At 44.8% G+C, this 17,286-nt stretch overlaps 1 protein-coding gene across 4 annotated transcripts in view; it reads left to right on the top strand.

The window, feature by feature from the left end:
• Positions 1 to 16,535, top strand: part of LOC141139099 (uncharacterized) — a 64,837-nt gene extending 48,302 nt beyond the window's left edge. For 3 of the 4 annotated variants that reach the window (XM_073624911.1, XM_073624910.1, XM_073624909.1), the window contains exons 12-13: positions 4,820 to 4,957; positions 15,945 to 16,535. In XM_073624911.1, the coding sequence (XP_073481012.1) occupies positions 4,820 to 4,957; positions 15,945 to 16,081 (275 nt within the window). In that variant the 3' untranslated portion in view covers positions 16,082 to 16,535. The remainder of the gene's footprint in view (positions 1 to 4,819; positions 4,958 to 15,944) is intronic. The other variant, XM_073624912.1, reaches the window with a different exon arrangement.
• The last annotated feature ends 751 nt before the right edge of the window (positions 16,536 to 17,286 follow it).

The following is a 17,286-nucleotide window of genomic DNA, read 5'->3' on the forward strand; positions in this document are numbered from 1 at the left end:
TAACGCTTAAAGGCCAGGATGGTATCTGAATTGAATTTGCATGTTCTTTTTGTGGTTGCATGGTTTTCCCCTGGGTATCTGGTTTTCTCCAACTATCCAAACAAAATACATGCTGGTAGGTTAATTGGCTCCTGTCTAAACAGTTTCTAGTTTTTGTGTTTAAAGTGGCTATACACATGTGTTATCACACTCTGGTTGTTGATCCCAAGCCTGTGTAAATGGGAAGGGCTGAACAAAAATATGGCAACCTACCTTGAAAAAAGTTGACGGAAATGGCCCTTAAACGTATCAGAACTGCTGGCTGAAAGGTGAATCTGACTGAACGGGTATGATACATACTGGCAGGAAATCTCTGGATATCTTTGGCTGGAGTTCTGTTTTTCGACCCCTATATCCTAATGGATTGCACCTTTTGTATTGTATTAAGAAGTCCAATTTGATCCAACATTGGGTTTTCAATTTTGGGCTTTAGCATTTACCTCTATAATATTTCATCCTTAAACCCTGCACAATCTATTATATCAGCCTTTCTCAAACTTTTTACCCAAGAGGAACCCCTAAAATAATTTTCAGGTCTCGGTGGAACCCTTGCGAAAACCAGTTTGACGGTGATCAATGGCAAAATGTCCATTACATTGATGGTCAGTAAGAATGCAACCCTAATGCCGCGTACACACGGTCGGATTTTCCGACGGGAAATGTTCGATGGGAGCTTGTTGTCGGAAATTCTGACCGTGTGTAGGCTCCATCGGACATTTTCCGTCGGAATTTGGATCTCAAATTTTCCGACAACAAAATCCGTTGTCGTAAATTCCGATCGTGTGTACACAATTCCGACGCACAAAGTTCCATGCATGCTCGGAATCAAGCAGAAGAGCCACACTGGCTATTGAACTTCATTTTTCTCGGCTCGTCATACGGGTTGTACGTCACCGCGTTCTTGACGTTCGGAATTTCCGACAAGATTTGTGTGACCATGAGTATGCAAGACAAGCTTGAGCCAACACCTGTCGGAAAAAAAACATGGATTTTGTTGTCGAAATGTGCGATCGTGTGTACGCGGCATTACAGTGGTGGTAATAATGACGAACGAATGTAAAATCTCATTAGGACATTTGATAAAGCCATCAGAGGCTTGACTAATGTTGTTCAAAAGTACTTCAAAATGATGCTTGCTTGTATCATTAATTTATGGAATTAATGGAATTTCCTGAACGAAAACCACATTTACAGTTAGCATTTCAGCTGTGTGAAAAATTTCCACCTTGCTCCTTCAATTTTTTCTTTACTGTGGTCAAAAATTATCAGCAATTTGATCCCATTAACTATTAGAAAGTTGGAAAGGAAATTTCACCTGTGTATGGCCAACTCTCCAGGCAGCTAAAAAAGATCATTGGTGGCATGCTGCTGGCTTTGCCAGGTTGTGTTGGCCCCAGAATTATGCACTAGCAATTGGGAATCCAATCAGCTACAGTACAAGGAATCCCTAACATACACTGGAGGAACCCTGGTTGAGAATGGCTGTTATTACAGTATATCATCAAACAAGAACAAATGGGTAAAAATTCTGAAAGCACACAATTGTCCAGTCATATTTGTGGACCCCTGAACATCACAATGTTAGGACTGTTGACACCATCCAGCCACATCCAACTGAACTGGGGATTTACCAATATTAAACATTATACTCAAGTATTTCTAAGGACTTTTATCCTTGTTGGAGGCCGGGCTGTCTTAATGAGTGGGCACACCTGGGCACTGCCCAGGGGCCCCAGCTGCATGGGGGGCCCCTGCACTTTCCCCAAAGCAGCTGGTCCTTGAGCCCACGCTGCCCCAAAATTGGGGGCCCCATGATGGCACTGAGAGTGATGGATACACAGGGGAGGCAGGCTGGCAGCGGTGCGTCGTGCTATGCAGAACGATACCTATTTTTTCACAGCCAGCAGGGAGTGGCAGGGCCGGAGCACCAGTGATGCTCTGACCCCGCCCCATGCAGCTTGAATGCTCGGGACCCGAAGGCTGCGGGGTAGGAGCTGGAGTGAGAGCTGCTGAGTCTGCAGCACTGAGAGCCCACCTGCGGAAGTAGCATTGTGGATGGTGTCATGGTGAGTCCAGCTGTCCAGCACTGTTTGCACCGAAGGGTTTGTAATGCCTGGAGGGATGCTCCCTCTTCTGCCCCTCCTTCTGCCTGCTTGATTAGTATAGGTGAGTCCAGTGCTGGAGGTGGGCACATAGCCAAAAGTTTACATGCACTGTATCTCCACTGGGAAAGGGGTTACTGGTGCTGGGGGATATCAAGGGCGTATGGGGGAAAACAATGCTGAGGGGGGATTTGTGGTGTATAGGGGGTAGCAATGCTTGGGGTAGCAAGTGCAAGAAAGGTCAAGAAAATTGCAGTCTGCAGTCTCTGACCATCTCTTGTATCATGTCCTCAGTCTCTAACCATCTCTTGTATCATGTCCTCAGTCTCTAACCATCTCTTGTATCATGTCCTCAGTCTCTAACCATCTCTTGTACCATGTGCCCAGTCTCTAACCGTCTCTTGAATCATGTCCTCAGTCTCTAACCATCTCTTGTATCATGTCCTCAGTCTCTAACCATCTCTTGTATCATGTGCCCAGTCTCTAACTGTCTCTTGAATCATGTCCTCAGTCTCTAACCATCTCTTGTATTATGTCCCCAGTCTCTAACCATCTCTTGTATCATGTCCACAGTCTCTAACCATCTCTTGTATCATGTCTGCAGTCTCTTACTTAAACACACTGCTAATAGTATTAGCAAAATTTCCATTCGGTGCACCTCTAGCAGACATGATACAGGAAACAGTCAGAGACTGCAGACATTATACAAGAGATCAATGCAGTCTCACCACTGCCCATCAAATCCAGCTTCACCAGTGCCTGTCAGATGCAGCCTACCAGTCAGATGCAGCAGCCTGCCTGCGCCCATCAGATGCAGCAGCCCGCCAGTGCCCATGCCATGCAGCCTACCAGTGCCCATGCCATGAAGCCCGCCAGTGCCCATCATGTACAGCCTACCAGTGCCCATGAGATACAGCCTGCCAGTGTCTGGTAGTGCGATCCCATGCTGTGTGTCAGAGCTGGATTTGAATCACCGTGCAGCCGCTGTAAAGATGTCCCGCCTCTTATGACACACGGCACAATGATTCCTGGCATTAAATCAGTGTGCCATCTATCACAAGAGGCATTCTAGGAGGCAGGACATTGTTACAGTGGCTGCATGGCAATTTAGATCTCTGACACACAGCGTGAGATCATGCTACCAGTCACTGGGGAGGCTGCATCTCATGACACTCATGAGAAGAGCAGGAGGGAGGGGAGACTCTGAGGGGCACACCGTGATGATGCATGTGCGACACCTGGTGGGATGGCCCCGCCCCTTTTTCCATTATTCGGTCGCCCTGCCGAAAACACCACTTTCGGCCGATATGTTTTGGTGGCCAAAATTACGGTGCATCACTAGTATGTAGTATTTTCCCACTGTTTCTTTGCTGTGCAGAATGATTGTTCATGTAGTTAAAGTGGTGTTCCGGCCGAAATTATACTTTTTGATTAAAAATACCCCTATAATACACAAGCTTAATGTATTCTAGTAAAGTTAGTCTGTAAACTAAGGTCTGTTTTGTTAGTTTATAGCAGTAGTTTGTTATTTTATAAACTTACAGAAGGCCGTGGCCATCTTAAGTGTGGGCATCTGAAGCCAGACTGTATTTCTTCCTGGATCTCATCCTTGCAGATCTCACACATGCTCAGTGCAGCACAAGCAGTGTAATAGGTTTCAGGTCAGGTTTCCATAGCAACGGCAGTGTCAGAGGATGTTGCCGCCCCTTCCCAGAAGGCATTGCAAACAGGAAATGATGCGATGGGCCACGGCCAGGGAGGAGGAAGTGAAAAATGAATACAGCAGATATACAGTAAGTGCTGAGAAAAAAAAAAATAAAAATATCCAATTCGTTTACAGTGCACAGTTTAGTGAGGGATGCTGAAGAGTTGTAAAAGTGGGTGGAACTACACTTTAATGCGGAGCGCCACCCAAAAGGGGAAGCTCCGCTTGTCTGCCTCCTACCTGTGGGAACACTGTATCATGGCAGAACTGTAAAGTCCCTTAATTTTGCCTTATGTACGGAGGTGCCATGTCAGCCATGCCCTCTACAGTGTATTACAAAGGCAAGGCCTAGGACCTTGCATGATAAAGTCATTAAACTTCCATACTCTGGCTTGTTTGGACAATCCATCAGTACTAACCTATCTTGTTATGTCCTGCGCATCAAAATTAATAACGTTTTCTGATTCCCGAAAGACAGCTAGTCCCATGGTGCTTTGGGATGAGCAAGTCAAGAAAATAGGAGATGTCAAGAAAATAGGAGATCATTTTTTTTGGGAGGATTTTAAGGGTGCAATAGTTTTAAGTAGCTCCTGGGAGTTCTGGAAAAACATTTTTATCAAGCAAAATGTTGAAGTTAAGGCAATCATTTCACTGTAAAGTCTTTTTGAAGAACCGTCTGTGTATACCAATGGTGTCCTTTATTGTTCAAATACTCTTAATATGTGCCATTAGCCAGAGTATAAACCAGTCCCTCTATACTCCCCCTGACTAATTAGATTTAATTCACCAGGATAAGGATCCATATTTTCATAAAGGTGACAGTTATTTTTAACCAATTCAAAGAGGTTTGAAAATAACAGTCACATACCTGAAATAAATATCCTTATCCTTGCGTAAAGCTTCATAAATCAAGCCTATTGTCCTGTGTTCATTGGGTACAACATTGCTGACTTTCTCTGTCCTCTCTCCACAGTCAGACCTGGAAAATGTCCATCGCCCCTTAAAATCATTTGTAAGAGGAATGATTATACCTGCGAAAGCGACAACGATTGCTCTGGAGAGAACAAGTGTTGTGGTATCTGTGGCATGAATTGCTGGAACCCAGAACCAGGTATCACTATACACTTATGTTAGTATGTCTTAAAGCTGGTCAAATCATAGCCCTGCTACACCATTATTAGGGACCTGCAGCTTTGCATTATCTTTAGTCACTTCTTCGTATGCAGCCTGCTTATTTGTGAGAAGGTGCAGTGTGATGCGGCGGGCAGAAAACACGTAAGTCCAGGTACGGTAACAAGAATATATTGTAACAGAATTCCCGGAATACAAAACAGACCCATGGGAAGGCAACCCGACCGGGAATGCTCACATGTAGCAAAGTGGCAGTATAATGGGGGACCAGAGGTGCCGACGGCACCTGTCTCAAAGAGTGTAATGCGGCCTGGCCAGTCTGCAACCAAATGGGGGAGGCTTCCAGAAAGGGTGGACTTTCCCTACTCCTCTGGAACCTTTTATTGAAGCTAAGCCCTGTCCCTGACAGACGGGTGACCTGTCTCTCCTCTAGCCGCACGCAGAATGCGTGCCAAATCCAGGAGCCAGGGTCCTAAATACACTCTGCCTGTCCCAAGAAGGCTGCTAAAGTCCGGGGTGCCAGCATCCAATCGGATTGCCTTCCTGTGACCGAGGAAACCATAGAAGAACTGGGTTCCTCTCGACTTTCTCCCCCACCTGCATTGACTCTGCGGTTGAGTGCCACCTGCAGTGAGGAAAAAAAGATTGCACCTGCCTACATTCCCCCCTCTTTGACAGATGCTGTCCTTAGCATGAAAAACACAGGAGAAACAGAGCATTGGATATAACAACAGCATAAAGGCAAAACATACCAAACTCAAATGACAGAGTATTTTGCAGGAAGCTGCCCACATTTGACCACAAAGGGCGGCAAGACTCAGTGTCCTTGTTGAAGTCCTGTTTCAAATCATCAGCTTCTGGTTGAGGTCCCGGGGCTGCAGGAGGATGAGGGCTACCCACATCTCTCATGCCCTCTTTGCCTGGGCCCACAATCGAATCTTCAAAGAGAGCTCTGGACTGTTTGTGGTGCTCTGTGGGGTAGCTGTACTGTCTGGGCTTGCTGTGCTGGAGCTTTGTGCACCTGGGGTATCTGGATCTGAAGGCTCTAGCAGGAGAGGGGGGCAGGTACCATCCTCAGGCACCTCCTGTACTGGTGGAATATCCGTAGATCATCCAATCAGATAGCCACCTCCCTGTGACCAAGGAAACCATAGAGTAACTAGGTTCTTTTTCCTCCCCCACCTGCACTGCCACTACAGACAAGCACCACCTGCAGTGGAGAAAATAGACTGCACCTGCCTACATATTTGAACTATCATTTATCCCAGTGAGATAATCTATAGCATCTTCTTATATTTATTGCCTTATATTTATTATATGCTGTATATAGTTTTGCAATGTAAAAACATTTTACTATACTTTTCCTTCCTAAAACCCTAAGCAATTTACCATTGTTTTAAATTTTTTACTCCAGAGGAACTCCTAAAATAATTTTCAGGTCACAAAAAACCCTTACTAAAATCAATGAAATGCTTTAAACATCTGATTTTGGAATGAATGGAATTTCTTGAACGAAAATCACAGTTCACAGTCAGAATTTAATTCATTCGAGAAAAAATGTCCATCCTGCTTCTTCGATTTTTTTTTTTTGCCACTACAGTCAAAAATGATCAGCAACTTGATCCCATTATCTATTCAAAAATCAAATGAAAATTCCAAAAACACATTTTTTGAATGAATTCTACCCGTGTGCACCAAGCTTTACAGACAGTTAAAGCAGATAATTGGTGCCATGCTGCTGGCTTTGCCAGGTGGTTTTGGCACTATCAATTTGGAGGTCATTAGCCACAGCTCAAGAAACCCCTGGTAACTTCTGGAGGAATTCTGGTTAAGAATGGCTGCATTATATCATCAAAGACAAATGGGTGACAGTGCTGGAAGCAAAAAACTACCGTTTGCTGTGATACTTGTGGACATCAGAACGTCTCCATGTTGGAACTGGTGACACCACCTTGCCACATCCAACTCAGCTGGGCATTTACCAAAATTTGTAACATCATACAGAAGAATTTATAAGGACTTTCATCCTTGTCGGAGGGTTTTCTGTACAATTTTGGTAAATCCCCAGCTAATTTGGATGTGGCAAGGTTGTGCCACCAGTCTCAACATGAGGACGTTCAGCTATCCACAAGTATCACCACAAATAGTAGTTGTGTGGAAGCACACAACTACTGTTTATGGTGATACTTGTGGACATCTGAAAATCCTCATGTTGTGACTGGTGACGCCACCATGCCACATTCAGCTCAGCTGGGCATTTACCAAAATTGTGACATCATACAGAAGAATTTCTAAGGACTTTCATCCTTGTAGCAGGATTTTCTGTACTGCATTGGTGTTCCTACTGTGGAATGATGTGTTTTCATTAAATGCAACTCTAACCAGAGCCCGCCACCAGGGAAAAGACTAATGGAGCACAATCTGTGCTACATTTGCTTAAGTGCAGAGCAGGGCAGAGTATGTCACACAAATTGCCATCATATAGGGGGCTTTGTGACAGCAATAAAGTTAAGTTAAGCAATAACGTTAGGTGAAAAAGAAAGAATAAATAATGAAAGTTTCCAAGCACTTAACCCCTAATGCCCCGTACTCACGGTCGGATTTTCCGATGAAAAATGTGTGATAGGATCTTGTTGTCGGAAATTCCGACCGTGTGTAGGCTCCATCACACATTTTCCATCGGATTTTCCGACACACAAAGTTTGAGAGCAGGCTATAAAATTTTCCAACAACAAAATCCGTTGTCGGAAATTCCGATCGTGTGTACACAAATCCGACACACTAAGTGCCACGCATGCTCAGAATAAATTAAGAAACGAAAGCTATTGGCTACTGCCCCGTTCATAGTCCCGACGTACGTGTTTTACGTCACCGCGTTTAGAACGATCGGATTTTCTGACAACTTTGTGTGACCGTGTGTATGCAAGACAAGTTCGAGCCAACATCTGTCGGAAAAAATCCTAGGATTTTGTTGTCGGAATGTCCGATCAATGTCCGACCGTGTGTACGGGGCATAAAATTTTTTAGAGAACCCTCCTTGCCCCCACTTCTAACAAACGTAAACACATGTTGGGGGTGCCTACACCATACACAAATGGCGATTACACATGTTACATATTGCCACGCATGCTGGAGAACAATAATTCTAGGGCCATAATTTAAGGTTAACTCTAAACTAAAGATTGGAAAGGGCTTTTAAAGCACCACCTGAGGACAATATTGTTCACCAAAGTTTTTTATTTACCATTTTCCGACCACACACATAATCCTAAAGCTTGAAATGTTGGGTATCTGCTCACTTAGAAAAAAAAACAATTGAAATTACCAAAATTTATTCTCCAGTGTCTCTGCTTTCAGATAAAATCAAATGTTCCTTGGGTACAGGTGGAGCAAACTCTTTCTGGGATTCTGCTCGACTCTGTGTCCTGGTGTCGTAACGATTTGCCAGCATCGTTTTTTTCTTGGTTCTTGGGAGAAAATTGGCAGGCCTGTGCCAAAATCTTCCGATCCTCCGCCATTGCTCTCTACCCTCCCCAGACGCCTTTACACGTCCCCTTACCACGTTTGATATCTTATGTACAGAGCAGTCACCGCTGCACCACAAAGTGTCTCTGACTTATCGATTTCTGGTGTCCCCACCTCCGACCTTTTGACTGCCATATATTTCCAAATGGGAACAAGACTTAGGGCTGAGCTTTACAGACAAACAGGTGGACAGAATTCTCCTGTTTTCCTATAAAACCTCTATTTGTGCTAAATACCAGAAAATAGGATTTTTATAACAGCTTACCTGTAAAATCCTTTTCTTGGAGTACATCACGGGACACAGAGCCATAGTAGTTACTATGTGGGTTATAGGCCACCTTCAGGTGATGGACACTGGCACACCCTAAGAGAAGAAGTCCACTCCCTATATAACCCCTCCCACTACTGGAAGTACCTCAGTTTTTGTAGCAAAGCAATAGACGTGTATTAGAAGAAGGGAGGGACCTCTGTGTCCCGTGATGTACTCCAAGAAAAGGATTTTACAGGTAAGCTGTTATAAAAATCCTTTTTTCTTTATCGTACATCACGGGACACAGAGCCATAGTAGTTACTATGTGGGATGTCCCAGAGCAATGCCAACTGAGGGGATGGAGACACAACAAAAGTAGGGCACCATGAGACTAGAGGACTTATACTGCTGCCTGTAGCACACTACGCCCAAAGGTAATATCCTCACGCCTTTTTACATCCACCTGATAGAATCTGGTAAATGTATGGACTGAAGACCAAGTTGCGGCCTTGCAGATTTGAGCCATGGAGGCTTGGTGATGCATTGCCCACGAAGCACTAACAGCCCTAGTGAAGTGCGCTTTGATTTGAGCGGGTGGAATCTTCCTCTTCATACCATAAGCTTGAACAATTACCTGCCGCATCCATTTAGAAATAGTAGATTTTGATGCTGCCTGTCCTCTTTTAGGACCTTCAGGCAACACAAACAAAACATCCGTTTTTCAAATCTGAGCAGTTGCCTTCAAGTAGACTTTAACTGCTCCCACCACATCCTGAGAATGTAGTGATTTCTCTTCCGTAGAACAGGGTTCTGGAAAAAATGAAGGCAGAATAATATCCTGGTTTAAATGAAAACCTGACACTACCTTCAGTAGAAAATTAGGATGAGGACACAATACTACCTTATCCTTGTGAATAATTAAATATGGCTCTTTACAAGAAAGAGCAGCCAAATCTGATACCCTTCTTGCAGAAGATATGGCTACCAGAAAAATGAGTTTCCTTGTCAAAAGGACCAAGGAATATGCCGTATCGGCTCAAAAGGCTGTTTCTGCAATGCCGACAGAACTAAATTCAAGTCCCAAGGGTTCAGGGGTGACCTAACCAGAGGATTAAGCCGTATTACCCCCTGAAAAAAAACACAAACCAAAGAATGCGAAGCAGGTGGTCATTGAAACAATACCGATAAGGCCGATACCTGGCCTTTGATAGTACTCAAGGCCAGCTTCACCTCTAACAACATCTACAGAAAGTCAAAGATTCTACCTATGACATACTTCCTGGGGTGCCAACCCCTGGATTCACACCAGGAGACATATGTCTTCCAGACTCTATAATATCTGGTTCTGGAGGCCGGTTTCCTTGCATTAATCAAGGTAGATACCACAGAACCTGATAGCCTACGCTTCTTCAGAATCTGGGTCTCAATAGCCAAACCGTTAAATTTAGCGTTTGTAAGGTGGGATGGAATACCGGACCTTGCGAGAGAAGGTCCGGATGTGGTGGTAGGGTTCATGGTTCCCCTACCGCCATTCTTATGATCTCTGCATACCAGGATCTTCTGGGCCACGCTGGGGCCACAAGAATCACCGATTTCCCTTCCTGCTTGACCCTGCAAAGAAATTGCAGAAGCAGCAGAATAGGAGGGAATGCATAAATCAGTGAGAACTGATTCCACGGGAACACCAAGGCATCTGTTCCGCATGCTAGTGGATCCCTTGTTCTTGACACAAAGTTGTTGATCTTTTTGTTGAACCTGGACGCAAACAGATCTACGTCTGCGATCCCCCATCTCTGGCATATTGCCAGGAAGAAATCGGGGTGAAGGGCCCATTCTCCCGGGAACAACTGCTGGCGACTCAAGTAGTCCGCCTGCCAATTTTCTATTCCTGGAATGAAGACTGCCGGTTGACAAGGTACATTGTTTTCTGCTCAAGTTAAGATATGATTCACCTCTCTCTGGGCCACACGACTTCTTGTGCCCCCTTGGTGATTGATATGGGCCACTGCTGTGGCACTGTCAGATTGGATCCTGACAGGACAATTCTGTAACCTGAGCGTCCAGGCCCTCAGGGCCAAGCGTGCTGCCCGAATCTCTAGAATGTTGATGGGCAAGGTCATTTCTGATCTGGACCATTTCCCTTGGACAGTCGCCTCTTCCAGGACTGCTCCCCAACCTGAAAGGCTGGCATCTGTTGTTACCACCTTCCAGGTAACTGGTAGGAAGTATTTTCTCTTCTGCAGATTCTTGGTTATTAACCACCAACTAAGGCTCCGGCGCACCCTTGGAGGCAGACGCATTGGGAAATCTAGCGCTTGGACCTTCTTGTTCCAACCCCATGGGATACTGTTTTGCAGCAGCCTCGAATGAAACTGAGCATAAGGAACGGCCTCAAATGAAGCCACCATCTTTCCCAACAACCTCATGCAAAGTCGAATGGAAGGATTCTTCTTTGCCTTGACCACCTGAATCAGATCCTTTATGGCACTGATCTTTGCCTGGGGCAAGAATACCCTTTTCTGGGCTGTATCTATAATCAGATCCAAGTATTCTAATCTCCTTGATGGTTTTAAGGAGGATTTCTCTAGGCTGAGAATCCAACCTAGGTATTTCAGGTAGTTGACTGTGGTGATCATACTTTGGTCTAAGCGGGCTACCGACTGGTCTATCAAGAGTAGATCGTCTAGGTACGCTATAATCCCTATACCTTGGGCCCTTCTGGCTAGAGGAGGGACCAGGACCTTTGTAAACACCAGAGGTGCAGTAGCTAGACTGAAAGGCAGAGCTACAAACTGAAAATGAAAATTTTCTACCTCGAAGCGTAGATATTTCTAGTGAGTGGGGAAAATCGGCACAGGGAGGTATGCATCCTTGATGTCGATTGACTCCAGAAGTTCTCCTCCTTGTAGGATGGAGACTACTGATCAGATTGACTCCATGCAAAAAGAGCGGATATTCAGGAACCGGTTTAGATCTTTGAGATCCAGAATGGGTCGCCCCTTCATAAGGAGGCTTTAGTATTTTTGTTTTGTAGGTTTCCTCCCCCAGGACTTCTTTTTTCCCTGGGGTTGACCCTGAGGTTTACCTCTTGAACCTGACGGCAGAGGCCGTCGTGACTGCCTGGAGGCTGATACCCCTGGCACTGAAGGAGCTTGTTTAAATGAAAAATTAGTACTTTTTCCACCAGAAATTCTTTGGATGTATTTATCCAAATCATCCCCAAACAGCCGTTCACCGTGAAAAGGAAAACTAGCCAGGAGCTTTTTGCATGGTGCCTCAGCTGACCAATTTTTCAACCATAAGATTCTACGCATATGCACCAGCCCAAGCGTAAGGCACGAGGCCTGAAGAATAGAATTTGTCATGGCGTCTATTGCAAAACATAACACCGCTGGTAGTTTGGCTAAATCCTTGGCCTGCTGATCAGGAATAACCTTGAGCACCTGTTTAAACTGGTCTCTCAAGGATTGACATACACCAATTGCTGCCAGTGCAGGCTGAGTTACTGAACCTGCCAGAGAAAAAGTGTTTTTTAATAGGAATTCCAATTTTTTGTCCTTTGGATCCCTAAGCATTTGAGCATTGTCTACCGGACAAGTCAAACTTTTATTCACAGAAGACATAGCAGCGTCAATTGTTGGTATCTCCCACTTTTTAGTGAATTTCTCCTCCATAGGATAAAGTGTTGAAAACTTTTTAGGAGGGAAAAAAAATGCTTATCTGGGTGATCCCACTCAGAATACATAAGCTTTTCCAGCAATGAATGGACAGGAAAGGCATGCACAGCTTGAGGAGGCTTTAGCAAATCCAAACAAGAAGTGGGCTTATCAACCGACTCAGTTAAGGGTAGCAAAAATGTGGAACGGACCATTTCAGTAAAAGCTTGCGCCAACAATCTATCAGATTGTGAAGCTGATCCTTCCACATTTGATCCCTCAGAAGAGGAGGAGTCAGCCTCTTCATGGTCCCCTGAGAGAAATTCATCTTCCCCCACCCCGAGATCCTCAGTTTGAGGGTCCTGGGTAATGGAAGGGGACCTTTCGCGTATTGTTCCACACTGGGATGCGATTAAAGCCGCTAACCTATCTTCCAAACCTATCATGGCTGCAGAAAAAACCTCTTCAGTAATATAGACAGGGGCTGCAGTATTGGAAACAGTTGCAACATTTGACAGCCCTGATGGCTTACTCTGACCAGCCACCTTAGATCTCTCAGGGGAGGATGCCATTGTAGAGATGAGTTTAGGCTTTCTAGAGCTTGAAGGAGTCCCTCTAGAGCCCTCTTTTTGGGGTGTTTCTACCGCCCCTTCTGACCATAGTCCCATGCACAAATGCAGAGGTAATACCAGAAGAAATCGCACCCACTGCTTGAGCAAATAGTCCAGCAACTGCTGCTGCTATTAGTGCTCAGCCTGCTGCTTTAGTAAATGTGCCAAGGGAATGCCTGTGTCACCACTTACATGCCCCCTTTCTGCTCTTGTGTCCCTCCGACAGTTGCAGACAGCAAAATGGAGCTTTTTAAAAGTTCTCCTGCGCTGGACGTTGCCGCACGCCAAGGCCGCACTAAGCCACGCCCCCTCCGTTTTCCCACCACGCCCCCTCCTCCTCTCTTTTAAAAAAAGAGTGTTTTCCGTGCAAGCGCGGGCCTTCGATCCGATGGGAGCGGCGTGTGTGTGTGGGGGGGGACAGCGAGAAGGCTGTGATAAACCGCCGTGCAGGCAGTGGAAAATGGAGCGGCATCCGCCGATCGTTTCTCGCTTCCCCCTCTATCCAGAGAGAGGGGGAAAGCTTCTGTCCAGGTGGGGGGTGTTTTAGGAAAAAATCCCCCCCCCCCCCCCAACACCTTACTGGAGGCCTGGGACTGCTCGCCGGAGGGAAGTCTGCAGCTTCTGCTGATTACAGAGTGATCTGAGGAAAGCATGAAAGGTACGTGTTCTATACACCTCCCAGTGGTGACTTTTAGGCATGACAACATTTACTTTTTAAAGGAGACAATTCATAAGAGAATTTAAAATTCCTTAGAAATCTTCACTTACCTTTCCCGCCGCAGGGATTCTGTGGTAAAACCAACAGACCCAATCTTCACCCCTTACGGTGGGCTCCGTTAAAAAACCTTCAGGAACTGGGGCCCCATTTTATCGGGGGATCCACACTCCTGGACCCATAAAGCACCCCGATAGGAAAAATTTATGGCTGAAAAAACCCAAAGCACTGGATCCCGGCGTCCAGCTCTCTAAAAGAGAAGTGTTACAGGCTAAACCTCGTTTCTTCCGCCACGAGGCCTGGGTACCATTCAATTCAGCCTGAAAAGACACTTTGAATGGATCCTGTTGCATAGCCTGCCCCAGCAAGGAATGTTCCAGTGGAGCTCAGCACAGCACATCTTTACTCGTGACCAACACCTAAGACACTGGCGAAAAAACTGAGGTACTCCCAGTAGTGGGAGGGGTTATATACGGAGTGGACTTCTTGTCTTAGGGTGTGCCAGTTTCCATCACCTGAAGGTGGCCTATAACCCACATAGTAACTACTATGGCTCTGTGTCTCGTGATGTACGCTAAAGAAATCAGGTTTCAAGATACTCACCCAGTGGTACCATACCCCTGCTAAGATTCACAAGATGTTTCCCCAATGCTCTGATCTTTGTTGGAGATGTGGAGAGGAGACCAGTTCCCTTCTCCATATTTTCTGGGCCTGCCGTCTTTTGCATTCCTTCTGGATGGAAGTCCATCGCATTACCCAAAGATTTCCTGACCGTGACCTACCGGCGCCTTTCCTTCTGCATAACCACTGTTTCTCCAGCAAGGTGTACAGGCGCTCCATTTTGCCACTTCTGATCACTGCAGCAGACAGCTGCATCCCGCTCTTTTGGAAACAGACACAGGCACAGCCCATTACAGCATGGTTGAGAAAAGTCGCTGAAATTAAATTAAATTAAGAGTTGGAGGACCTGGTGGCCACCGAACTAAATTCCTTCAAAAATGGTTCTACTTGCACGAATTTGTTTACTCTGAAGAGTACAAGGCCTTGTAGAAATAATCTAGACATAATTTAGACTGTACCAAAGGGCCTCCTGGATCTGGAGGGATGGCAGTTGCGATCGGACCCCTTCCTGCTCCCCCCCCCCCCCTTATATTTTCTGCTCCTTTCTCTTTACTCTTCTTTCCTTCTCCACATCTCCTCTTACCCCCCCCCCCCCCTTTTTTTTTTGTTTTGTCCTTTTTTGTTTTTATTTTAGTTTTTGTTTTATTTTTATTTGTTTATTATTGACGGTGCTCACAGTGAAAAAAACAAAAAACAAAAAAAAAACACAGGGGGAAGGGGGCTCTCACATGCCGGGTTTACTAGGACATTTTTTTTTGTTTTTTTTATCATACTCTGCATACCATTTGTGCTGGAAAATGTTTCCCGAATGTGACTTTGAGTCTGTGATATCTGTCGATGTGCATGTCAAATGATTTCTGTACTTACCGTGAGTTGTCTTAAAATAAAGAATTTTTTTTTTTTAAGGCCCCTTTCACACTGGGGTGGTGGGGGTGTCGGCGGTACAACAGCGCTATTTTTAGTGCTGCTGTACCGTTGTTCTTGCAGCAGTATTCGGCCGCTAGCGGTGCGGTTTTAACCCCCGCTGGCGGCCGAAAAAGGGTTAAAATCCCTCGTACAGCGCGGCTATAGCCGCGGTATTGCCGCGGTATAGCCGCGCTGTCCCATTGATTTCAATGGGCAGGAGCGGTGAAGGAGCGGTGAATACACCGCTCCTTCACCGCTCCAAAAAAGCGGTTTGCAGGACTTTTTTCACCGTCCTGCCTGCGCACCGCTTCAGTGTGAAAGCCCTCGGGCTTTCACACTGAACAAACAGCGAAGGCTGTTTAGGGGCGGTTTGCAGGCGGTATTTTTAGCGCAATACCGCCTGCAAACCGCCCCAGTGTGAAAGGGGTCTTAATAAAAACCTAATGTTTAGGAGTTTTAAATAATCTCCAGGCCTAAAATGTACCTTTTAACATGTGTGTGTAAAAAATGAAAAAAAAAAGGTTCTGGCAACACATTCAAAATTTTCATACAGTTCAAAGAATTACAAATTCTCAGTTTTGCCCATCCCTAAAACTGTTTGAAAAATTTACACCTAGAGACCTAGAACATTCAATGTAGTTTTCTGTTATTGTCATGTCTGATTGTACTGTCTCTCCATACAGAGCCTGCAGGGAACGATGGTGATCAATCCGAAGACCACCAGTTTGATTCCGTACCCTGCAGCCGGGATATAGACTGCAAGAGGAACCATAAATGCCGCAAGATCAAAGGTGTAAAGAAGTGTGTGAAGTACACCTGAACTGTGCCATGTAGAAGAGAGATGAGAAAGTTCATGGAAAAATCAATAGTCTATAATCACAATAAATATTATCTTTTAGGTATGCATGTGGTCAGGCTGTTGAAAACAAACTTAGCAATGTTTAAGAACCCATTCTATAGGCACAGAGCACTAGTGTATGTGGCATAGATCTGTATGTAACCTCCCTTAGTCCAAATTCTTACATATTCCAGATAGACAGATAGAAGATACCACAATTTGATATTGTAAAGAGCTTCAAACATAAAATGCCAAAAAAAAATATAAAAATAAAGTGTCCACAGTAAATATAAAGTGCTTACAATAATAAAGTGTCAACAGTAAATATACTGTAAAGTGCTTACAGTAATAAAGTGTTAACAGTAAATATAAAGTGCTTACAGTAATGAAGTGTCCACGGTGGATAAATCAATAAAGAGCTTTGTGTTATTCTCAACTATTCTGCAAAAAGTGTCACTCAACCAACTTGCCAAACCCAACATTCTAGAAAACTCACTGGACATCCACAACCCCCTAAATTCAGTGGGTCACCCAGAGCTTTGTTCTCTTGGGGAACCCACATCCAATGCAGCAGCCTCCTCTATATTCACCTCAATATACATAAAACATACTAACATTATAAAGTGCACTATGCAATGCACCCGGACTATACTGCTGAAAAACTGTTGCAAACTGGCTCCACCATACATGGTGCAAGCTCAGCCTTTACTCCAGACACTTCCAGGTGTACATTACAGGGTGTCCTTGGCGGGATGACATCACTTCCTGTAGCACTGCTGCTGTTGGTATTGAACATAGCAACTCAAGATTTACAGTGTCTTGAAAAAGTATCCATATCCCTTTTGTCATGTTACAACCGAAAACGTAAATGTATTTTATTGGGATTTTACGTGATAGACCAATACAAAGTGGCACATAATTGTGACGTGGAAGGAAAATGATAAATGGTTTTCCAATTTTTTTACAAATAAGTATCTGTGTGGCGTGCATTTGTATACAACCCCTTTACTCTGATACCCCTAACTAAATTCTAGTGAAACCAATTGCCTTCAGAAGTCACCTATTTACTAAATAGAGTCCACCTGTGTGTAATTTAATCTCAGTATAATGTTATGTGAAGCCCTCAGAGATTTGTTAGAGAACCCAAGTGAACAAACAGCACCATGAAGGTCAAGAAACACACCAAA

The sequence above is a fragment of the Aquarana catesbeiana genome, linkage group LG04 (genome assembly GCF_042186555.1).
Source record: "Aquarana catesbeiana isolate 2022-GZ linkage group LG04, ASM4218655v1, whole genome shotgun sequence".
NCBI classification, from domain to species: domain Eukaryota; kingdom Metazoa; phylum Chordata; class Amphibia; order Anura; family Ranidae; genus Aquarana; species Aquarana catesbeiana.